Source organism: Chiloscyllium plagiosum, chromosome 13, assembly GCF_004010195.1.
Source record: "Chiloscyllium plagiosum isolate BGI_BamShark_2017 chromosome 13, ASM401019v2, whole genome shotgun sequence".
Classification (NCBI taxonomy): Eukaryota; Metazoa; Chordata; class Chondrichthyes; order Orectolobiformes; family Hemiscylliidae; genus Chiloscyllium; species Chiloscyllium plagiosum.
Genome location: NC_057722.1, coordinates 56,024,361 through 56,050,433, shown reverse-complemented (window position 1 = coordinate 56,050,433; position 26,073 = coordinate 56,024,361). Strand labels below are relative to the sequence as shown.

The following is a 26,073-nucleotide window of genomic DNA, read 5'->3' as shown; positions in this document are numbered from 1 at the left end:
ATAGAGGGATTTGTTAACCAACAGAAAGCAGAGAGGCAGAATAAATGGGTCTTTTTTTCTGGTTGACAAGATGTAACTAGTGTGGTGCTATAGGGTTAGGCCCTTGGGGCCCCAGCTGTCTGCAGCCTGTATTAATGTCTGAGATGCAAGGACAGAATATACTATAGCCACATTTGGAGATGATACAAAAATAGGTGGAAAAGCTACGTTGTGATGAAGAAATAAGAAATTTACAAACGGGTGTGAATACCTTAGATGAACAGGCCAAGATTTGACAGATAAAGATTTATACGGTTAAGTTCAAAATTATCCATTTTGGTTAGAAGAATAGAAAAACAATTTATTATCTAAATAGAGGGAATCTTCAAAATATTTCAGTGCAGAGGAATCTGGGTGTCCTCATGCATGAATTGTAGAAAACTAGTATGCAGGTACAATAGGTAATAAGGAGGGCAAATTAAATTCTGGTATTTATTGCTAAAGCAATGGATTATCAAAGTAGAGCAGTATTGTTGCAACTGTACAAGATATCTGGAGTGCTGCATATAGTTTTGGTTCCCTCTTCTTTGAGGAAGATTGTAATTGCATTGGAGGCAGTTCAGAGAAGATTCACTCGATTAATTCCAGAGATTAAAGGCTTGTTTTATGAGAAGAGATCAGAAAGATGAGTGGAGATCCAATAGAGTTATATAATATGCTAATAGGGATTGACAAAGTTGAGGTAGAAAAGATGTTCCCTTTCTGGGGCAATCTAGAACAAGAGGTCATAGTTTAGGCTAAAGGGTGGTAGGATTTAGAACAGATGAGGAATTACTTCTCTCAAAAGGTTGTGAATCGGTGGAATCACTACTCCAGAGTACAGGGGATGCTGGGCACTGAAATTTAAAGAGATAAGCAGACAGGTTTTAAATAGTAATGGGTTGAATGGTTTTGGAGAGTGGTGGTGAGGCTGTGGTAAGATCAGCCATGCTCTTAAAAAAGATGGAGTAGACAAGGGGCTGAATTCCCTACTCTGTTTAATTCTTAGGTTCTTAATGATAAAATCTTAGTTTCAACTCCAAATCCTTCCAAACAAAAATCCCAGTATCTCTAATATTGTGTATTATCCAGGATCTTGTGTTTCTGTGTTGACTGATTAATGTCCAGTCATGGCCTGGAACTTTGCATGGAACTGTGCAAAGATACAATGGGTTCCATACGTGGGCATAGAAGAGTGAGGACATGTGTTAGCACCTTCGTATGTTAATAAAATGAGCTGTCTTCCAGACCTTCAGGTGGTGCTCAGTTATATAAGAACACAATATAACAGCTGAGGGCTGTGGTCACAGCCCAGTAGTGTTTCGCTGAGAACCTATCATCCAGAACAATCTTCTCCTGGCCAAGCTATTCCAGTGCAACTGCAACATTGGTATCTCAACGACAATTTGTAGAATTGCTCAAGTATGTCCTGTACACAAAATGCAAGACTAATCCAACCTGTCAACTAAACACTCCATCAGTCTACTAATCATCAGCAAAGCGATGAAAGTTCTTTTCAGCATTTCTATCAGGCAACACTTGAATAGCCATGACCTAGTCACTGTGCTCATTACAGTCTTGGCCCAAACATGGACATAACTGCATAATTAAAGAGGAGCTCTTGGCCTGCTACTACCTTTTTTTTTAAAAAATGACTGTTGAAACTGCTGTTTCGTCTTCCACTTATCATGGATTAATCTGAACATTAATGTCCATATTAAGAAAGACTGTTTATTCATTAGTCTCAGTAATGAAATAGTCCTCTGATAGAGTGAATTGTACAAGTGTCATTTCTTACAATGCTGTTAATTCTAATAAACATTAAATAAGCTACTTTTCAAATATTTTCTGAGGACAATCAAATAGAAAGCACAGGACGTAATTTCAGATCCTTCGAAATATTTATACACGATGCAAGTAGCTTGCATCACTTGTTACATAAATTGAACGATTAAGCTTAATATTAATACATGTAACCTACTTCACTAGTCAAATATTTGCACCATCATTATACAGTAATTGGTCTGTGCAAGAAGAAGCTGATATTAAAAAGGGCTTATGAATTATTAATTGTTTTCAATGTCTTGCTATGTAAATGTATCTATTAAAATTGAATTTTGGTGATATATTTATATTTTTAAGTATAAAAAATTAGATCTGCAGTGTATGTCTAAATCAACTAGAATGGAAATAGAAGTTGGCCTTCAACCCCATGATTTTAGGGTAAAAATACCCTCTCATTCTGTAGAGATGGTGCAAAGAAGAAAAGATAGTGCCAACTGTTTCAGGCCAGTGGTTGGATCAAAACGTGACCGATAATTCCAGTTTCTCACCTCTAAAAAGAGAGAATTTTGGTGGGGATAAGTAGAACTATTCAGAGGTATCTGCAATATTAAATTTTATAATATGCCTAAAATCATGCACCAAATTTAATCTATTAAGTAAAGCATCCACTGGGATGCTTTATTTAAAAGATTTTCTGGATTAGCAGTTGTGTTACTAGCCCTTTCCTCTGAGGCCGAGACATGCTGCATGCAGAAATTCAGATCTCTCCATAGTACCAGGAGATTAAAATTCACTTCAGTATATAAATCTATGATTGGTAATAGTGACCATAAAACTACTGAGTTGTTGTTGAATTGTCAATCTCTTCATTAATTTTTTTTAAGGAATGAAATGTGCTAAGCATGCCCAGTTTGATCTCTGTGTGACTCCATGTTCAGCAACATGGTTGATTCCTAGCTGCCATCAGAAATAGGCTAGCAAGCCACTCAAGTTTACCAATCTGCAATAGAAATCTTTAATAAGAGTAAAGCTGGCCAGATCACTCACTGTCAGCCCATGATTTGGGTTCCACAAAGTTACAGTCAGTCCAGTAACTCTTGCTCAGTCTTCCTTGCTAACATTTGGAAGCACATAAAAATTGGGAGTGTAGTTCCATTAGCATAGCTTTACATGGTCATAGTCACCAAATCATCTATTTACCCCAGCAGTACACCAGTGCTATGCAGTCAGGAGGAAATGATCTTGAGTTTACACATTGAAGTCAGATTCTTAAAGAATCTCATGATATTAAATCACACATGGGTAGGTATTCTGGAAAGATCCCAGCAGGTTGGAAATTGCTAATGTAACATCTCTGTTCAGGACAGGAGGGAACCAGACTAAAAACTGGCCATTTAGCCTCATGTGTATCATAGGGAAAATGATGGAATTCATTATTATGGACATAATAGGATACTTACAAGGTCACAATACAAACACTTAGAGCTAACATGGTGATAAAAGGGAAATTATGTTTGACTGATTTGCTCATATTCTATTTGAAAGTACCAGGCAAAATGTTAGCTATGCTGTATTTGGATTTCCAAAAGGTATTCAAGAACGGAGATAAGCAGAAAATTAATCAGCTACAGAGTAGTGAAATACGTGGAATTTATTGCCACAGAAGGCTGTGGAGGCCAAGTAATTGAGTATTTTTAAGACTGAGATAGATTGGTTCTTGAGTATCAAGGGTTATGGGGAGAAAGCAAGAGAATGGGGCTGAGAAACTTATCTGCCATGATTGAATGGTGGAGCAGACGCAATGGGCTGAATGGCCTAATTTTTGCTCCTATGTATTATGGTCTTTAGCTTACGTTGCAGGTTATTAAACAGAATAAGAGCTCATGGTGTCGGGGGTTCCACCTTAGCATTGATACTGGATTGGTTAGCTAATGAGAAGCTAAGGGTAGAGATAAATGGGTCAATTTTGGGTTTGCAAGCTGTTACTAGTGGATTGCCACAAGAATCAGTGCTAAGCTTGTGCCTGTGCAACACATATCAAAGATTTGGATGAAAGGACCAAATGTATGCTGACCAAATTTGTTGATGACACAAAGATAGGTAGGAAAGAAAGTTTTCAGGAATACAGTACATAGATTCTATAGAGGGAATTAGGTTAACTCGGCAAAACCTTCTCCAATGCAGTTTAATACAGGGGGATCTGATTTATGAGTGTCTGACTTATGAGCACTCATACTTATGAATGTGATCTCATATAGAGGTGTAATTTTACAGACCCAATGTGAACATTTCTTTTACTTACAAACTGTTCCTTTATGTTGTCCTGCATTGTATTGCAATCTGTGAATGGACTCCAGAATGGAATCTGTTTACAACCCAGGGACTGCCTGTCAACTTTGGGGAGGAAAAGAAAAACAGTGTTGAAGATTTTTTTTTTCTAGAGTGGTATATTTGAAAAGCAAAGAAGTTACCCTAATTTTATGTTGCTTTGATCAGACAACGATACGCATTATATACAGTTGTAAGAGCTGTATTATAGAAAGGGGAAAGGGCTCTGGAGACTATGTATAAATGATTTACAAGCATGATCACTTTTCTCTGATGACTGATCTATTCAAGTTATTTAAAATCGATGTTTGACACAGTAGATAAGCTTCCATTTGCAAGCAGAACAAAATAAAAATCAATTCTTGTACTTCCATGACACTGGGCCAGTCCTGGGGCTCCCTACATATAACTGCTTCACCACAAGAGACCTTCACTGTCATGTCAAAGGCAACCGTAGATGCATTTTAAAAAGTCCTGCCCATGTCTGTAATGACTCATTTTATAATTTTAAAAATAAAATACAAAGTTGTTTTCATAATTATGTACTTTAGAGATTTATGATGGTGATATTGCATAAGTTGGACCTTAAATTTGTTTATTTTTAGCAATGTGGGTCAGTTACTGAACATCCACAAGAGGCTGCCAGCTCATATTTAACACAACAAATAAAATGTTAAACAAAGTGTGAATTATATTACATTATACATGACCAAAGATTGAAAAAGATTTCATTCCAGACAACAGAAGTCAAATTCACATCATTTCTTTTAACCCAGCAATATGCTTAAAAGCACCCAGACTTCAGTGAAGAGTTACCAGTATCTCCAGTCCAAGGCTCCTTGCTCAGATTCGGGCTAGTACAGCTGCAATCTGTTTCCTTTCAGTAAATTCTTGTGCAGTTAAGAATGGCTTTTAGCTCCATCTGGTGTCTCTCCTTGAGACACTCAAAACAAACTGTGAACTAAATACACTACTCCTCAAATTCTCAAAGCCCATTGTGTCCTAACCTTTCATTCTCTGGCATACACCATACTGACTAACTTTGTAGAATACTCTGTTTCTGGACCTTGTCACTAATCAACAGCAGTTTTTAATCAACAGTTTTTATGCACTCCACTGGTGAACTCAACTCTTAAATAATTCATTAAAATGCTTATAAAACAAAGAAGAGCTCCCAATTTCTCCTCATCCCACAAGAACACTCAAAAGTCAAACCAAGTTGTGTCTTCCCCCATACAACAGAAAATAAGTACACTTAGGTGTACATTGCTTTTAACATTGGGATGAATACTGCCTGCCTCTCGCCTTGGCCTTGGGGAAAAAATGATGGATACCACAATGGGAAGCTAAGCAAGGGGGGGCATGACATCTATTTAATTAACTAAAAAGGGTGAAGGATGAGAAACAAACATTTATTGCAGCAGTAGAAGCAAGACTTAATTTTGCTCCTTTAGCAATTCTAGATGCTTGTATTAGCAGTACAAAGAAACTCAAAGTATTTTGTTTGTTTAAATCAGTTTTTTTTCACATGCAAATCACTTGTGCAGCATAAGCTTACTCGAACTTTATGTTTGAGTCCTTATGATTACCTACATTAAAACTTGCATGAAAGTTATCTGTAAATTGATTAGAATATTAAAATTACATCTTTCTAGACATCTCTTCTCAATCATTGGATTTTAACTGATAATTATCCTGTAAACATCAGCCAGGTAATGGAACAATGCATCTCTGTAGAGTCTGGTTGCATCTGTCACGATGTTTTAGTTTCAAGTCTATGACCTCCATTGTGGCATAGAGAATCACTGCTCAGAGCTGCTTGGAACTCTGTGTGCGGTGATCAGATGTTCACATTGACTGTTAATAGAGGAATGAGTGGAATTTCAGGAGCGGTACTGCAAATGATGTATTAAAGGTAATTTAAGGTATTTGTAGTGCCAATGGATTTTGAACTGGGTTCGACAGAAAGCAAGTGAAGTTGTCCATGTGTGAATTTATTTTTTTTAATTTTGGAAGGTATCTTTCTGCAAAACCTGAATCCAGACTCTGTGTAGCTAAAATTAGCAGTTCAGAATTGCAGCAGTTACCCTCTGGAAATACACTTTATGATGTTGGTAATGGTGCTTATTTAGGACAACAGAGAAGAATTCTATTAATTAAAGCCTAAAACAAGTAGTCAGTGATGTGCATCTTAATAATTAAAGTATTGACTGGCATTGGCACTTGCTTAAAATACTGTTTGTATTAAATTCAGGTTTCTTTTCAGGTGTGCTGTTGTATTATTTAAACTTAGTACATCTGGAATTATTTTTGTGATGTGTATTAATCTCTCAAGATTTTGAATTAAGATTAAAGCTGGAAGGTTTGTAGCATGACATTTTTGATCATCTGAAATATCGACAGCTGGTCTGTTCTGTTTTATTCTCTTACTTTAAAATGCTGAGGTTTATTTTGTTAGAAATGCAAGGATTGTGAAGTGTGATTGTTTGCAGTACATACTGTGCACCTTCTAATTACAGAACAATGAGATAATTCAGTGTGGCAACTTGTTTTTCACTTCAATGCTGTTTATATTTGCAATATTAATGCTTGTAATTGTTTGATGTTCAGAATTTTACATCAATTTATTTTGGTCTGTTTTGCCTGGTTCAATGATTTAACATTAGCATTTAGCCCCAGTGTGAAACACGTTGTGTTAAAAGATATGATGAATATGTTCATTGTTAAGTGGAAGTGAGTTACAGGCAATAATTTACTTAAGAAGTTCAGGTAAGCCATGCTGAAGTGATTTATAATTATCTTTGGAGTTCCAAGACTTTAAAATCTTTGAAACTTCTTGTATCACTTGTGTTGTATCACTTGGTTTATACCAAGTCTTATTTTGTCATGTTATTTTGTTGTTGATGGTACTTATTTCTGGTGGCATCGATCAATGTGCTGCACATCTTTAGTGCACTGTAACCTCTTGTAAAATCATTAATAATCCTCTTTTTGTTTAGTTAAACAATGACAAATTTACTATTTAAGCAATTTAGTTTGATGTACTTCACAATGTTTTCATGTAAGTTTTACATGGGGCCCAAGAGCTATCTGGACTGATATATTGTTAATTATGTACGTTGATGGTTGTATTTTCATTTCTGCATAGTGCTGGAATAGAAAATAATCCATCTTTAGAAATACTTTAACTTTGCTTTCACTGCATTGTGTCCTAACCTCTAGACCTGAGGAAGAGTTACATGGAGTTAATGCAGTGCTCCTTGTGCAAATGTATAAGTGAGAATAGCCCCTTGATTAGTTAGTAACTCACCATCCAGTATTAGAACTATTAATTTTGAAAGTAATCATTTTGCTTTTAGAAGAGTTATGATGCGTATATTCATTGCTTAGCTTGGCTAGTAAGTGTGCAAAAGAAATTCACTGATTTTAGGAATTTTTGTTTCTCCAGAATACAGCAGATTTGAAGCCAAAATCCATGATCTACGGGAGCAGATGATGAACAGCAGCATTAGCTCAGGATCAGGGTCGCTGCGCACCAGCCAGAAGCGATCCCTTTATGTCAGGTAAAAACAGGCAAATTAATGCTCTAGTATTGAAAAGAGAGCCCATTGGGTACTGTGCTCTTTAAATTACAAATTGTTCTGGGCTGCTGTACAGTTCCCAATTGATGTTAATCCTTACTTAGCAATCTCAAGGATTCAACCTATTTCTATCCTTATGTATTGAAGGTATCATATGCTTGACATTAAAAGAGGACAGGTATGTCTCAGCATTACATTGCCATACATAAAAATGCAAGATCTCTTTGTAGTTTTCCAATGTCTTTAATGTGTCAGGTTCATTATGAACACTGCATCTTAAATTATTTTCCATTTTATTGTATGTTCTGTAACTATTTTCCAGAAATGGCATCATTACAATTAATTATCTACTTTTTGAATAGACTGCAACACTTGAGTTGAATGCTAGTTTAATGGATGCTTTGAAGGTCATTAAACTCAGGTCTGACACCATCTGTGCAGGGAAACCAGAGTCAACTTTTCAGATCCAGCAACCTTCTACGTTACAGCCAGACCTGCTAGGTTTCCCCAGCAATTTTTTTTAAAGTTTCTTTTGTTTTCTAAAGAGAACTCTGCATATTGGCAGCCATGCCATCAGAGGAATTGGAACAACTAAAATGTACTCCTTGAAAAATAGTCTTGGAATTTATCTATGATCGAAAGAGAATTTATTGAGTATTCTTGGGTTGTACAGAGGAGTGAAAACCATCTTAATGACAGCAACTGCTATTTACAAAACTGAAATACATTTTACACAGCTATTGTACTGATGCAACAGTGGAATGTAAGAACTTGAAATTTTTGTTTGATAAATCAGTAGCCATTTAAAAACTTTAATGGTCTTTTATTCAGAATAAATATATATTATCCGGACTAAATCCAATTATTGATGGCAGATGTTTATATATGAGGCACACAAATCTAACCACATGCAATTTGTTGGGGAAAAGGAGTACCTGGTTTGTCAGCACTGATTTTGTAACGCTTTTCTGATATTTAATAATATCAGAAAAGTCCTGCCAGGATTTGTTTGTGTTATTACTATGTGAATGAACATCTATCAGATTGTTTAGATGGCTACTGACAAACTAAATCACAAACCACTGAAGGAGTGTTCTATCAGAATACATTGTAAAGTAATTAAAACTCTGAAGGTACTTGCAGTTTTCTTTGCAAGTATCCCGAACCAGTTCAGAATCAAAAACTCTGGGGGCCGGCAAGGGCAAGGAGGTGAGAATAAATGTCACCTTTGGTTTGAATATACAGGTTCTTGTTTTGGGGAATTTTATTGTCAGAAGTAAGTGAAAGATAACCAAAGCTGTTGAAACAAACAAACTGCTTTGTATGTTTTATGTGGATGATTGGCTGACTAGTTGGTAAAACCAAATTTAAAACTGATAGCAACAGTTTGTCAGCAAAAAGCAGAAAGAAGCAAACTTAACCTGAATTAGAGAAAGCAGTTTCTCACCTAGTGAATGATAAATTTCATGATTTTTCTCATGATGATTGAAGGATTAATTATGTAAGTTGCATCATATTTCGCTCATAGTTAGAAATGCCTCTCAATAATAGCATTTGAGTGCAATATTTTTACTGTGTACTAAATGTTGATTTTGAAAGTGTTTCATTTTACAGTGTCATGATGGTATGTAAAATGCCTTTATCTGCTGAATTTTGGCTAACAGCTCTAGGAGTATGTGCAGATGTTGTACTGCTTAAATTAACCCCAACATTAATACAAGATTTCAAGCTTGAAAGGCAATAAAAACATTGATCATAGCTAGTAAAACCTGAATAAGGAAATGTACTTTGAGGCTGGTGTGACAAGATTCCTTGAGAAATAGCAGTATTGGCAAATTAAGTCTCTGGCCATGCATGTTGGTTTTGAGACTGTAATTTGAATATCTAACTTTAATCTCTCGCCCAAGAGGTAGGTAAGGGGTAGGGCTTCCCAAACCGATATAGCAATGGCTACCATAGCACTCTGACCAAGTGCTCTCAGTTATACTAAATAGTCCAGTTGTTTGAATAGTTGGCAAGACCTAACTGCCCAATCTAAAAGACCTGAAGCCTTTCTGTAAAAATCTAATGGGAAGGCTGGTGATTTTAGGTTAAAATCTCTGTTTAAATCCTTAACTTCCCAGTGGGCAATCTACATTGCTGTAGATTTGGCTTCACGTGTAGGCCAGACCAGGTAAGGACACCAGATTTTCTTCTGAAAGGACATTCCTGAACCAGATGGATTTTTAAGACAGTTGACAGTGGGTTTTTTAATTCCAGATTTTTATTTTAATTCAAATTTCACGACCTGCTATGATGGGAATGGAACCTTCTCCTTTGAATGTTAACCTGGGTTTCTGGGTTACTAGCCTACTGACAATACCACTGCAACACCATCTCCCCAACTAATGTCAAGTAACCCTCTTTACCTTTAAAAAGGTGAAGATAGTCTTTCTACAAAAATAGCTGCTGGAAGTCTTGGGCAAACAGGTGATGGAAGGTGCTGTCACTGTCTAACCATTCCCCTTCTGCCCACTTCTCCAACCAGTTTCTTGAGCCCCTTGTATTTTCTGTAATAGATTTTTCAAGCATAGCACCAAAGTACTTTTGGAGATTCCTTTCTGATATTTGTCAAAGAAACCACCAGGCTTGGGAAATTAAGCAGTGGCTCAGTGTACCCAATTTGTGTTTGAAATCCTATAGGATAGGTTGAAACAGATCAATGTTTTGAGATGCAGGGCAAAAATTAGTTAAAATGTAATTCTCCTCAACTGATCCCTGTACTTCATAATGAGCGAATTCGTGAGTTCCTTCTATCTGGTACTTCCAAGTCATTTTTAGTTTTAATATTAAATATCCAGAGAAGAATGATTCTATCATGTTAAACTATCTTCACTTTGTCTTGGATATTTTGGTAATAAAGAGTCTCAAGTCTGGAAAATGGAAAGGAACAGTTTAACTCAACCATTTGTCTATGCATGATGATGACTCCAAGCACTCTTAAACTGAGTAGGAAGGAAAGCTTTATACATCCTTGAACTGTTTTTTAAAAAAAGTGAGCATTAATGTAAATGGACAAGCTAGTTATAATTTTGTATTTGCTTTTTATTTTATTTCGTTGTCTATTTGAGGTGAAATTAACAAGGGGTTGTAAACACAGAAAACTAGTATTCAAATGATGATTTTGTAGATTCAATAACAAGATTGCTGAAGCAGACAGGGTTTAAGCTTTTAAACTTTATGCATGTTAAATTGGCTGTCTTGGTGCCATGATGCATTTTGAGTGAAGATTGAATTTAAGTAAAATGGGGTGTAGAAATCTTGTCTCTGCGTACACAAATTAAGAACAGTAGTAGGCTATTCACCTCTTGAGCCTGCTCTGCCATTCAATAAGATCATAGCTAATCTGAATATTCCACATTCCTTCCAACCCTGACTTATATGGCATCTGTCTACCTCTGTCTTAAAAATAATCAAAGACTCTGCTTCCATGCCTTTTGAGAAAGTGTGCGTTCCAAAATTTTACAACCCTTTGTGAGACAATGTCCCAGTACCTCTGCTTTAAATTAACGACCCCTTACTTTTAAATAGTGAACCCCAGCTCTAAGTTCTCCCACAAGTGGAAATATTCTTTCCACATCAACACTATCCTGACTCCACAGAATTTCGTGCTTCAATCAAGTTGCCTCTTACCCTTTAAAACTCAGTTGGATACGAGTCAAGCCTGTCCAATCTTTACAAATAAGACAACTTGACCATTTTGGACATTAGTCCAGTAAAACTCTGAATTGCTTCCATCATCTTTATATCCATCATAAAATAAGGCAACCAATAATGCACGTAGTACTAGAGATGTGACCTCACTTTTACCCTGTAAAACTGAAGCATAACCTCCCTACTTTTGCAATTCATTTCTCTCTCAATAAATAATAATGTTTTACCAGCTTTCTTAATTCGTTTCTGTACCTGTGGGGTCAGTTAGCTGGACTGCTGCTTTGCAATGCAGTGATGCCATCAGTGTGGGTTCAATTTCTGCACTGGCTAGGGTTGCTATAAAGGACTCTCCTTCTCATCCTTTCCTCTGGCTGAAGCAGGTGACCCTCAGCTAAACCACCACCAATCATATCTCTGTAATGAGGGAGCAGCCCTGTGGCTTGGTAGGACCCTCACATTAACCTTTGTGATTCGTGTACTCAACACCCACTGCATCTACAATCTCTCATCACTTAAATAATACACTTTTTTTGTTGTACCTACTAAAATTTGATAATTTCATATTTTTCCACATTGTTTTCCATTTGCCACAGTATTGTCCACTCAGTTAGCCTGTCTACATATATCCTCTTCAAAGGTTACTTTTTTTACCTAGCTTTGTGTCATCAGCAATTTAGCAACCCTACATTGAATCCCTTCATCCAGGCCATTCGGATAAATGATAAAACATTGGGGTGCAGCACTGATCCCTACAGCTCACCACTTGTTCCATGTTGCCAACCAGAAGGTAACCCATTTAAGCCTACTGTTCCTTGTCAGCTCGCCAGTCTTCTACCAATGCCAGTATGCTATTCCCTCAGCATGAGCTTATGTTTTCCAAAATAGTTATTGATTTTGTATCTTATCAAATGCCTTCTGGAAATCTCCTAGTAAATGATAAGTCAGAGCTGAAACAAAAACAAAAACATAGAGGAATTGGAATCAAAAATGGACAGATATTTGTAAGTTTGCAAAAATGGAAACACAAAAGTTGATCGAGAGAATATCAACAGGGCCATCAATCAAAAATGCAGCTGCCAATTTAAATGCACCAGTTTGCCAGTCTTTGGTTTTCATACTCTTGCTATCTTTGCTTTTTAATAAATGTATTAAGTTACATGTTTACCTGTTGTCTTCAGTTTTGATGAATATATGCATATCAAGTAACAAATACTTTTGCAGAACTTTGTGTTTTTACTACAATATCTATTATGTCTAACATAGGTGGAAAGTTTTATGATGAATTGTAATTGGTTTTATGTTCTCTCTACAATGTTCCAATTAGAGCCTTGTTCGATTATGACAAGACCAAAGACAGCGGTCTCCCAAGCCAAGGCCTTAATTTCAGTTTTGGTGACATCCTGCACGTGATCAATGCATCAGATGATGAGTGGTGGCAGGCTCGACAGGTAACGCCAGACGGTGAGAGTGAAGAAATTGGAGTCATCCCAAGCAAAAGGAGGTGATCACCTTTTCTCAAGCTCAAGTTTTAACCTTCAGTTAGAGTTTTTTTAAATGCAAGTGTGCTCTTTAACTGCAAGGACTGCTTGGCACTTACTGTTAAAATTTTTAAAGAACTGTTTGGCACATTATAAAGTAATGCAGTACACTATTCCTGCTTTTGATGTTAAGAGGAGGTGTAAGAAGCTGATAGTTTGAAGGTTAAACAAATACCTTAAGTCTTCAAAGTTGCAAAACTATATTGTATGATGGTGCACTGGTATCCCAATCTGCTGATCTGCTATGTAGAAGAGGGTTTAAATGGATTCTATTGACCTCAATCTTTTTTTTTAAACTTTGATCCTACTTTTGGTTCTGTTTTATATCCTGAATGTCCGTACCTTCCACAGTGTGACGTATTGGTGTCCATTGGGTACAGAAATAACTTAGTCAGCAAGGTAGATATATGGAAAGGTATGTCGTCAGCTGGGAGAATGATATGGGATGAGCCTGGGTTGAGGCTTTTAAGCTCACAAACAAAACACTTCAAATGTAAGCTGAATCTGGAATGCACATAGAGGAGACATAAGCTACTTAGCTCCACAAAGACACCATGATAGTGCATGTAGAAGTAGAAACTTGTTAATGTTACAGGAAGATATTTTCTGTAAAAGGAAACCTGTTTGTATTTTCAAGGGACGTGGTCACTGGACACGGGCATATCAGGAGCTTGATTAGCCTTTCATTGGGAAGCATTTATCTTAACAGCAGGCCCAGCCTTCGAATGAAATATCAGTACTATAATTGTCCATACTGTTCATGGCCATGTGAAAAATGGTATGCCACAGTGCATCTAACAATTTAAATAATCCTTTGTTGACCAGTCTCTCCTGCTGTATCCTGTGTGCAGCACAACCTTTGCCTTTTTTGGACTCCTAATTATCTCCATGTTGAGTGTCACTTGAAATACTATAACATAATTTAGTATATAGAAATACTACAAATAAACATTATTAGTAAAAGTGAACAGTGATTGTGATATACTCTAGACACTCGCATAAAAATCTGTATGAAATAATATAGTTTGATAATTCACTTTGAAACTTTATAATATCAAATAATTGACATCACATCACATTAGCAAGCTAAACTCAGTATCATCAATGCTATTACATCCTGTAGCTCGGAATCCAAAGTTGGATTCTGCACAAATCTAATAAGGTCATAGGAAGTGACCTATTTTTTGACATTGTCTTAATTATTTCAGCTTGTGTATAATGACACTGACTGTTATAATGGGAAGGCTATATAAAGGTGGAGTAGGCCATTAATCCAACACAACCATCTCAAACCTTTTATGCTATGAATTGAGTTCATATATTTTTATATTGTGAATATTCAAGCTTATTCACAATTAGGAGCAAAGAAAGAGGATTACAGTGACAACTCCAGTGCATCTCCTCGAATCTAATCAGAAATGGTGAAAAAGGGCTCAAAAAAATAGTTTTTAAAGCCCAGATTTTGTCTATGCATTTAAAATCAAGTCAGTCTTCCCTGAGTCAAAATGAGTTGAATCCTTAACCTTGAGAATGTGTTGTGATGCAAGATGTGTGGCATATATATTTTAATACCATCTACTTTTGAGTTTGGATTTTTGAATTGGAGCAGAGTGCCACAGAGATTGGTGCAGAGTCCATTGTTATTTGTCATTTACACAAGTGATTTAGATGAGAATTTAGAAGGTATAGTTTGTAAGTTTTCTGTGTGTCTGAAGGGTTTTAATGATGAACTTGTAAGTATTGCTGTAGACCTGGTGGTTTCTTTTAAAATACAATGTGAGAGAAAGACTGAATAAAAATCGAAAGAATGGTGGATGCTGGAAATCAGAAACAAAAACTGAAGTTGCTAGAAAGGCAGCACCTGTGGAGAGAAAGCAGAGTTGACATTTTGGGTTGTGACCCTTCCTCAGAACTGCTTGACCTACTTATCCTTTCCTGCAATTTCTGTTTTTTTTTGAGAGAGAGAGACTTCCTGAAGATTTATGGGTTTTGATAACATTGGGAGAATTTTACCAGCAAATAAGGTAAACAATGTCCATGCGGCTTCAATTTAAAAAGTTACAGATTAATTGTTTTCATTTGGGGGAAAAAGCCATAGCTGGGCATATTTATTTTTAAAAATTGTGCATTTCTGTTGGGTTCTTGACTGTAGCTGGATATGTAAAGAGTGAAGTTAGATTAGGATTCTTAAAAATTGGTTACCTTAGTGGAAGGAGTTTAATACACATTCCAGACCAAATATTTTGATTGAAATCTTGAAGGGAGTATTTGAAGGTGAGCGAGTTTAAATTCAGTGGCATGGAAACTCCATGAAGAGACTAAAAGATTTTCAAGACTGGAAGTTGAAACTACAGTTCAGTTAAGACTTTTAGAGGTGATAGAGATGGGCATTTTGTCTCGTTGGAGTAATGTAAAGGAGTGCTTCTGAGACTAATGGCATTAAAGTTTTGCCGTGTGTTTTGAAATCTTTAAATTTGTATGGTAAATAAGTTGTTTGATTTATTCTATTCTAATTTATCTTAATTTATTTTGTGTAAGAAACTTGTATTTCATTGTTTCAACCAAATGTGCAACATTGCATGCAAAGCACCTGTTTAAAACCAGAAAAGTACAAAATAATGTGCCATAGTTTAAAAGAAGCTTCAGGGAAATGCCTGAGAACTACAGACCAGCGAGCCTAGCATCTGGTGGATAAGTTGTTAGAGGGGATTCTGAGAAATAGGATCTACAAACATTTGGAAAGGCAAGGACTCATTTGGGATAGTCAGCATGGTTTTGTGCAAGGGAAATAATGTCTCATGAATTTGATTAAGATTTTTGAAGGGGTGACCAAAACAATAGTTGAGGGCAATACAGTAGATGTTGTCTAGATGGACTTCAGCAAGGCCTTTGACAAGATACTGCATGGTAGCTTATTGAATAAGGTTAAATCTCAGGGATCCAGGTAGAGCTAGCCAACTGGAAACAAAATTGGTTTGATGGTAGGAGACAGAGGGTGGTGGTAGAGGGTTGTTTTTCAGACTGGAGGCCTGTGACCAGCCGTGTGCAACAGGACTTGGTGCTGGGTCCACTGTTATTTGTCATTGAAATAAGTGATTTGGATGAGAATTTGGGAAGTATCCAAGTTTGTGGATGCCACCATGGTTGGTAGTATAGTGGAGAGTGAAGACCACCTTCGGCATGCTTGCATTCATCAGTCAGAGCAGGGAATACGGGACTTGGGATGTCTTGTTGCAGCTGTACAAGATGGTGAGGCCATATTTGGAGTACTAAGTGCAGTTCTGGTCACTCTACTGTAGAAATCGTGCAGAAAAGATTTACTTGGATTCTACCTGGACTGGAAGGTTTGGGCTATATGGGAAAGTTGGACAGGCTAGAACATTTTTCCATGGAGCATAGAAGACTGAGGTGTGACCTCCTAAAGGTCTATAAAATCATGAGGCATAGATAAGGTATATAGCCACTGGTAGGGGAGTTTGAAAATTAGAGGGGAGAGAAACAAAAGGATCCAGAGCGGTAGTTTTCTCATACACAGGATGGTGAGTGCCCGGAACTGGCTGTCAGAGGTAGTGCTTTAAGCAAGTACAATTTTGTCATTTAAGAAACATTTGAAACCGGTACATGAATGGGATAGGTATGGAAGGATATGGACAAGTTGGGTCGCAGGGCCTGTTTTCTTGCAGTGTACCTGTCTGACTCTGTGATACATTAAACCAGATTTCAGTCTGGGATATGACTTGTCCAGTCAAACATTAGCAAGACTGATAGTTGTGAGTAAGTTTTCAAACAAATACCCCACAGAAAATCTAAATTTGAAATTACTGTCTCTTTTAAATAGACAGCAAGCTGTCCTTCCCGGGAAAGAAAAGACTAGTAAATTTTTCAAATGTGACCTCATCAAACGTAAATAGGGATGAATGCAACTGATACACAGTGGTTACAAGAGAGGTGCAATTCCAGTTGCAGTTAGTGTATTTGATTTATATGATGAAAGAGCAGTCTGCAGAAGTTAGTAATTCTAGATGTTAAAGGTGTAAGTTGTGTTGTATATTAACCCTTGAATACAAGTGAGGTTTCTCCCCCTTTATATTTAAATATTTCGTTGTGGGCCCCACTTGTGGAAAGCACCAGGTTTATATAAACCACAATAGTTACATGATTAATTAGTATAACTTAAGTCAGTTAAATCAGCATTTTGTAGTGGTGTCAGCGATTTTATTTCCATTTAGACAATGTTGTAAAACAACACAAATTCATACCTTGATTAGCTGTTCAGAGTGGATGACGGTAAATCATTTATTTGCAGTTTCTTGATGTTACGTTTTGTCACAAAGCTGGTCCCTTTTTGTAAAAGCTGTTCCTTTTCTCAAGGATATTGTGTCCTTAGTTTATTTCAGAGGGATCGTAAACATCTCCCAGTGCCAACTAGACTGGTTTGGTGTAGAGATTAAAGAGTATTGAGAGGCCTTTTTATTTATATGTAAACAGATGAGACTTCAGGCCAAAGTAGTCATCTTTTAGAAGTGACCTGTATAATGAAAGGGGAGTGGTCAGCTCTCGAGCTGAACAGTTCAGTCCAAAACTAATTGGGAGCTCAGTGGACTGCGTGAAAAGGCTGTCTTTCTTTCTGCCCTTCTAACTTCAACCTGTAAGCACCTGTTCATATTTTGTTTACTGGTTTTTAAGGGGGTTTGCTTATTGGGATTGTTGTGTATTTTCACAACAGCGCAATTAAGCCTAGTTTGGGTAAACTGAGTTCTGGAGGGGTTCTTTATTCTGTTCTTTGTGTTTCATTGTGTAATTTTGTGATTTTCGTCTGTTTTAAAATCTGGTAATCAATCTTGCTAACTCACTCTGGGTAATTTTTACTTTCACTGTACACTTATCGAAACAAATTGCAAAATTATGGTCTGGGCTGCCTGGCCTAGTCCATAACAGACTTGGGGCCCTTTGCAGGATTTTAAAAAGTGAGTGTCAGGTGCTAGTGTCTTTATTTTGGGTGCTGGTTTGATTGGGTAGCCTACTTGGGATAGTAATGGCTCCTTCAGTCGCCAAAAGTTTTCTGAATGTGGATGTGGTGACTTGGAAGTTTTGTAAAAGATGAATAAGACCAGGCTGCAGGAAAGAGCAGAGAAGCTCGAATTAGAACTGCCTGCTTCTGGGAAGAAAGAGATAATTACAGAAGTAGCTCAGCATTTAAACTTGCTGGAGAAACCATCAGAATTCTTTTTAGATTTTTTTTTAGATTACTTAGTGTGGAAACAGGCTCTTCGGCCAACAAGTCCACACCGACCTGCCGAAGCGCAACCCACCCAGACCCATTCCCCTACATTTACCCCTTCACCTAATTTGATTGCAAATGAAGCAGCTTGAGTTAGAGGTGAGAGATGGGGGTGGCACGGTGGCTCAATGATTAGCACTGCTGCCTCACAGCACCAGAGACCTGGGTTCGATTCCCATCTTGGGTGACTGTCCATGTCGATTTAGCACGTTCTCCCCGCGGCTGCGTGGGTTTCCTCTGGGTGCTCTGGTTTCCTCCCAGGTGCAAAGATGTGTAGGTCAGGTGAATTGGTCATGCTAAATTGCCCATAGTGTTTGGTGTATTAGTCAGGCGTAAATATGGAGTAGGGGAATGGGTCTGGGTGGGTTACTCTTCAGAGTGTCAGTGTGGACTTGTTGAGCCAAAGGGCCTGTTTTGGTACTGTAGGGAATCTAATCTAATAAGGAAAGGGCAGCAGAAATGAAATAGTTTGAGTTACGATTAAAAGCAGAAGAGAGGGAAAAAGAGAGAGCAGAGAAAGAAAAAACTGACACTTAAAAAGAAAAGTCAGCTTAAAAGGCTGAAAGTAGGCTTAGTGAGGATGAGCATGCCCCTGGTAGTCAGAAACTGAGTGAGAAACTGTCTAAGTATGTTCAAGCATTGCCTAAATTTGATGAGGAAGATATGAAAACTTTTTTCATCTCATTTGAAAAGGTGGCTAAACAAGTGGCCAGTGGCAATGTGGGTTTTGTTGATCCAAACAAAACTTGTAGTTGAAGTATTTGTGTCATTATCAGAGGAAGTATCTGGAGAGTATGACGTGGTGAAAAAAGCCATTTTAAATGCATATGAGTTTGTACCAGAAGCCTATAGACAATGTTTCAGGAATCCAAGGAGAGATCCTGGTCAAACCTATATTGAGTTTGAAAGGATCAAACAGTGTAATTTTAATAGATGGATAAGAGCTTTAAAAATCGAGCAAACTTGTGATGCCTTTAGGGAGGTAATTATTTTGGAGGAATTCAAAAGTTCGCTGTCTGAAGAAGTGTGAACTCATGTGGAAGAGCAGAGTGTTAAAACAACAAGGTTAGCAGCTAAAGTGGTTGATGATTATGAGCTGGACCATAAAACTCAGTTTGGCTTCCAGAATCAATTTCAGTTCCATGAGGGATAGAAACTGGGGCAAAGAGATATCCTCACATGGAAAGGGAAAGGTAGATCTCAGTGAAGATCATAAGGATAATTTACCACAGGGTAAAAAAGAAACCCTTGAAGGGGACAAAGAAGTTAAAAAGCTCAGGTGTTTTCATTGTAATAAAGTAGGCCACATGAAATCACTGTGTTGGTGGGCTAGGAGAAAGTCAGATGTAGGAAAACAAGACAAGCCTGGAAGTTTTGTTGGACTAGTAACAAAAAGTACAAAGGAAGTTAGACAACTGCCTCAGAGTATACAAGGTGATCAGAGGTTGAATAAGGAGGAAGTTCCAGATCTGCTTAAAAAATATACATGTAAGTTTGTGCACACAGGCCAGGAGCAGGAGGTAAGGAAGTTACAATGTTAAGGGACACAGAATCCTCTCAGTCTGTAATGCTGAAGGATGAGGAGATATGTGCTCCTGAGGGACTATTGCAGAAAAGGTACTGGTAACAGATATTCATGGTGAGCCAAAAAGTGCTCAATTGTGCAAAGTGAAGTTCGAGAGTCCAAAGAAGAGTGGAGAATTTGTGGTAGGAGTACTGGACAAACTCTCAGCACCAAGAATACAATTTGTCCTTGCAAATGATATAGCTGATTCACTGGTAGGTGTGTCACCTACTCTAGTTGGAAAGTTAGTGGAGATGCAGGCAACTGAAGAAGTGAAGGATCTTTATTCAGGAATTTACGTTGTTTGTGTGGTCACAAGATCACGGGCACAAATTGAAGCACGAGATCAAAAGGAAGCTGACATGGCTTTATCTGAGATTTTGATCAGATAAGTGGCAGAGTGTAGAAGCAAATAGGTAAACATGCAAGTATCTTTAGCTTGGTTAAGCTGATTGAGTTACAGCAGAAAGATGACAACTTTAACAGTTGTGTGAAAAGGCATTTACAGAGAAGGAGCATGAATGCATCCCTGTGTATTATTACTTAACAAGTGATGTCTTAATGAGGAAATGGATACCATTACTCATTCAAGCAGATGAGAAATGAACAGTGATTCATCAAATTGTTTTGTCAGTAGGGTACAGAAAGGAGATGCTGCAAGTGGTGCGTGAGCTACCACTTGGAGGTCATTTAGTGTGAGGAAAGCATAGACTGAAATACAAAGACATTTTTACTGGCCTGGACTGGACAAGGATGTAGTTGAATTTTGCCAGACATGTCATACATGTCAGCAAATCGGAAAACCACAGGCAGTAATAAAACCTGCACCTTTAATACCTATTCCCCAGCATTTGAGGAACCTTTCTCAAGAGTCTTGATTGGTTGCGTAGGTCCCCTACCTCAAACAAAAAGTGGGAATCAGTATTTATTAACAATAATGGATGTGTTGACTAGATTTCCAGAGGCAATCCCATTTCGCAACATCACAGCTAAAAGGGTTGTAGAAGAATAATTTTTTTTTCCAAGATATGGACTACCAATAGCGATCCAGTCAGGTCAAGGATAAAACTTCACATCCAAACTATTCAAGGAGGTTATGGATAACTTGTGAATAAAGCAATTCAAATCTACTGTGTATCGTCCAGAATCACAGAGCGCTAGAGAGATGGCATCTAACATTAAAGACCATGTTGAGGGTTTATGGTCAGGATTATCCAGATGATTGGGATAAGGGAGTTTTGAATTAACCCAATTCAGTCTATTTGAATAAATGTTTGGGCATGAAGTAAGAGGACCGTTAAAATTGGTTAAGGAGAAATTAATAAGTCAGAATTCAGAGACCACCCATTATGTGTCAAATTTTAGAGAATGATTAAATAAAGCTGAGGAGTTAGCTAAACATCATTTAAAAGTATCACAACATACAGTGAAACAGGAGGTGGATAAGAAATTACAAATTCGCAATTTTGTAATTGGGGATAAGGTATTGGTGTTACTTCTAGTAACAGGTGAGCCTTTTAAAAGCAAGGTTTAGTGGACCTTATCAAATCAAGAAGAAGATAAGGACTCCAGAAGGAAGAAATTTCAGTGTATGTCATGTGAATATGCTCAAAAGGTATTTTGATAGGGAAGGAAAGCATGAGGAGAAGGTGTTAATGATTGCAGCACATACGGAAGAACCAAGTTGCGAGGATTCTGAATTGGACATTCCTCAAATCAAATTGGACAATGAGGGAGTTGTCAAAAATTGGGATAAATTGAGTTACTTTCCACAAGAAAATCAAAATGACCTGAAAGCGTAATTACTATCACTTGGGGAGACATGCAGAAATAAACTGGAAAATGCTAACCTAATTGTGCATGATGTACAGATCGGAGATGTTGTTCCGATTAAGCAACATCCTTATAGGTATAACCCTGTAAATTTGGCACAGGTTCAGAAGGAGATAGAGTGCATGCTCCAAGATGACATAATCGAAGTGAGTTAGATTGAATGGAGCTTACCCATAGTCATGGTGCCAAAGCCAGGTGGTATCCAACAGTTATGTGTGAACTATCACAAAGTCAATGCCGTTAGAAAGACTTTTGCATATCCAATTCCAAAAGACTGTGTCAAAAAATTGGGACAAGCAACTTAGATTTCTAAGTTGGACTTGCTCAGAGGCTACTGGCAAGAACCTCTGTCAGAGAGAGCAAAGGCAATTTCTGCTTTTGTAATGCCAAATGGACTATTTCAGTTCAAAGTCATGGCATTCGGCATGAAAAATGCTCTAATACTTTTCAGAGACTGAGTAAAAAGGCCGTTGCTGGATTACCCAACTGTGTGATATATATTGTCGACCTGGTGATTTTTAGTCACTCTTAGAAGGAACATTTACAGTATTTATCGGACTTGTTGGATCGACTTCAGAAGGGAGGCTTGGTGGTAAACCTAGCTAAAAGTGAATTTGCCAAAGCTCAAGTCACCTTCCTGGGCCATATATTGGACATAAACAAATGGCCCCGTGGGATGAGAAAATGAAAGTAATTGGGGAATTTCCCACACCGTCGACGAAAATGGGGTACTATGGTTCCTGGGATTGAGCGGATTTTACCGGAAATTTCTGCCGGACTTCAGCAGCGTGGCTGCTCCAACTACCGAATTGTTAAAAAAGGGCAAGTTTCAATGGACAGTGGACTATCAAAAGGCATTTGACAGCCTAAAAACTGTGTTAACCATTTCCTCAGTATTAGCCACCCCAGATTACATGAAGCCTTTCAAGGTAGCTATCGATGCCAGTGATGTCGGAGTCAGTGCGGTGCGCCTGCAGGAGGATGACGAGGGAATAGAAAGACCCATCAGGTATTTTTCCAGGAAGTTGGATTTTCATCAACAGAAATATTCAACGGTGGAGGAAGAGACTTTAAGTTTGGTGTTGGCATTGGAACATTTGTGTTTTATATGACCAGCAATGCAACGTATACACTGATCATAACCCATTGACATTTGTGAAAAAATTTAAGAACAAAAATGCCAGACTGTTTAGATGGAGCTTGTTGTTACAGCCATTCAATTTGACAATTGCGCATGTGGCAGGTCGTTAAAAACATGATTGCCGATGTGTTATGCATTATTACCGATGGAGACAATTGAAATGTGGAGCTGGTTTAAGGAACAGATATTCGATGTACTTGATAGGTATGCCCCTGTCAGGCAGAGAGGAAGTGATAAGGTAAGGGAACTGTGGTTTACTAAAGAAATTGTATCTCTTGTTAAGCGAAAGAGGGAGGCTGATGTGACGTTGAGACGAGATGGTTCAGATGTGGCGATGGAGAGTTACAGATTAGCTAGGAAGGATTTAAAGAGAGTGTTAAGAAGAGCAAGGAGGAGACATGAGCAGTCTTTAGCAGGTAGAATAAAGGAGAACCCTAAAGCTTTCTATAGGTATTTGAGGAATAAAAGGATGACTAGGGTAGGATTAGGGCCAGTCAAAGACAGAAGTGGGAAATTACGTGTGGACCCTGTGGAGATTGAAGAGGTGCTAAATGAATATTTTCCATCTGTTTTCACTCAAGAAAAGAAGAATACTGTAGAGAAGAAGACTGAAATACAGGCTATTAGACTAGAAAGGATTGAGGTTAGTAAGGAGGCGGTGTTATCAATTATTGGTGTGAAAGTAGATAAGTCTGGGCCGGATGGGATTTATTTGAGGATTCTCTGGGAAGCTGAGGAGGAGATGGCGGAGCCTTTGGCTTTGATCTTTGAGCCATCATTGTCTACATGTTGAGTATCAGAGAGCTGGAGGATTGCAAATGTTTGTGCCATTGTTCAAGAAGGGCAGGAGAGATGACCCAGGTAATTATAGACCAGGGAGCCTTACGTCTGTTGTAAGAAAAGTTTTGGAAAGGATTATAAGAGATAGATAGATAGGATTTATAACCATCTAGCAAGCAACAATTTGATGGTAGATAGTCAAGGGCAGGTAGAGTCTCACAAACCTCATTGAGTTTTTTGAGAAGGTGGCGAAGCAGGTCGATGAAGGTAAGGCAGTTGTCATGGTAAACATGGACTTCAGTAAAGCCTTTGATAAGGTTCCACATAGTAGGCTGTTGGATAAAATATGGAGGCATGGGATTGAGGGTGATCTAGCAATTTGGATTAGAAACTGGCTTTCTGTAAGAAGGCAACGAGTGGTGGTTGATGGAAAATATTCAGCCTGGAGTCCAGTTACTGGTGGTGTACTACAAGGATCTGTTTTGGGACCACTGCTATTTGCCTGCCTCCAAGTCATTTATAAAAATGACAAAGGTGCATGGGTTGGTAAGTTTGCAGATGATGCTGAAGTCGGTGGAATGATGAACAGTGGAAGAATATTGCAGGTTTCAAGGGGACTTGGATAAACTGCAGAATTGGGCTGAGAGGTGGCAAATGGAGTTAAATGCAGATAAATGTGAGGTGATTCACTTTGAGAAGAATAACAGGAAGGTAGAATACTGGGTCAATGGAAGATTCTTGGTGGTATGGATGTGCAGAGGGATCTTTGTGTCCCTGAAAGTTGCCACCCAGGTTGTTAGTCCTGTTAAGAAGGCATATGCTGTGTTAGGTTTTATTGGTAGAGGGATGGGTTCTGGAGCCATGATGTCATGCTGCAACAGTACAGAATGCTAGCGCAGCCTCACTTGGAATATTGTGTACAGTTCTGGTCATCCCATTAAAGGAAGGATGTGAAAGCTGAGCAGTTCAGTCCAGAACGAGTTGGGAGTTCAGCAGTGGACGGCGTGAACAGGCTCTCTCTCTTTCTGCCCTTCTAACTTCAGCCTGTAAGCATCTGTTACATTTTTTTGACTTTTTGTTAAGGGGGTTTGCTTATTGGGACTGTTGTGTGTATTCAGAACAGTATAACTAAGTCTAGTTTGGATAGACTAAGTTCTGTAGGGGTTCTTTATTCTGTTCTTTGTGTTTCGCTGTGTAATTTTGTGAATAAATTTTAGTCTGTTTTAAAACCTTGTAGTCAATCTTGCTAATTTACTCCGGGTAACTTTCACTTTACGTTTACTGAAACAAATTGCAAAGTTATAGTCTGGGCTGCCTGCTGAAGAATGTTTTGAGTGGTCCTGCTTAGTCCATAACAATATTTGCGAGACAGGCTCATTTCAAAACCTAGAAGAAAGAGAGGACTCCAGATGCTGGAAAGTCAGACTCGAAAAGTGTGGCACTGGCAAAGCACAGCAGACCTTTGTGTGGAGCCGCAGAAAAATGGGAGAGATTTTCCCATCAGTATTTACTGTGGAAAAGGATATGGAAGATATAGACTGTAGGGAAATAGATGGTGACACCTTGCAAAATGTCCAAATTACAGAGGAAGAAGTGCTGGATGTCTTGAAACACATAAAGATGGATAAATCCCCAGGACCTGATCAAGTGTACCCGAGAACTCTGTGGGAAGCTAGAGAAGTGATTGCTGGGCCTCTTGCTGAGATATTTGTATCATCGATAGTCACAGGTGATGTGCCGGAAGACTGGAGGTTGGCTAACGTGGTGCCATTGTTTAAGAAGGGTGGTAAGGACAAGCCAGGGAATTTTAGACCAGTGAGCCTGAAGTGAGTGGTGTGCAAGTTGTTGGAAGGAATCCTGAGGGACAGGATGTATTTGTATTTGGAAAGGCAAGGACTGATTAGGATAGTCAGCATGGCTTTGTGCGTGGGAAATCATGTCTCACAAACTTGACTGAGTTTTTGAGCAAGTAACAAAGAGGATTGATGAGGGTAGAGCGGTGGATGTAATCTATATGGATTTCAGTAAGGCTTTCGACAAGGTTCCCTATGAGAGACTGGTTAGCAAGGTTACATCTCACGGAATACAGGGAGAACTAGCCATTTGGATACAGAACTGGCTCAAAGGTAGAAGACAGAGGGTGGTGGTGGAGGGTGTGTTTTTCAGACTGGAGGCCTGTGACCAGTGGAGTGCCACAAGATTTGGTGCTGGGCCCTCTACCTTTTGTCGTTTACATAAATGATTTGGATATGAGCATAAGAGGTACAGTTAGTACGCTTGCAGATGACACCAAAATTGCAGGTGTAGTGGACAGCGAAGAAGGTTACCTCAGATTACAACAGGATCTTGACCAGATGGGCCAATGGGCTGAGAAGTGGCAGATGGAGTTTAATTCAGATAAATGCAAAGTGCTGCATTTTGGGAAAGCAAATCTTAGCAGGACTTATACACTTAAGGGTAAGGTCCTAGGGTGTGTTGCTGAACAAAGAGACCTTGGAGTGCAGGTTCATAGCTCCTTGAAAGTGGAGTCA

At 38.3% G+C, this 26,073-nt stretch overlaps 1 protein-coding gene across 29 annotated transcripts in view; it reads left to right on the top strand.

Moving 5' to 3' along the window:
• The window catches only part of dlg1b (discs large MAGUK scaffold protein 1b), a 471,082-nt gene that overhangs the window by 408,395 nt on the left and 36,614 nt on the right, over positions 1-26,073 (top strand). For all 29 annotated transcript variants that reach the window (XM_043702491.1, XM_043702499.1, XM_043702490.1 and 26 more), the window contains 2 exons: positions 7,580-7,694; positions 12,730-12,906. In XM_043702491.1, the coding sequence (XP_043558426.1) occupies positions 7,580-7,694; positions 12,730-12,906 (292 nt within the window). The remainder of the gene's footprint in view (positions 1-7,579; positions 7,695-12,729; positions 12,907-26,073) is intronic.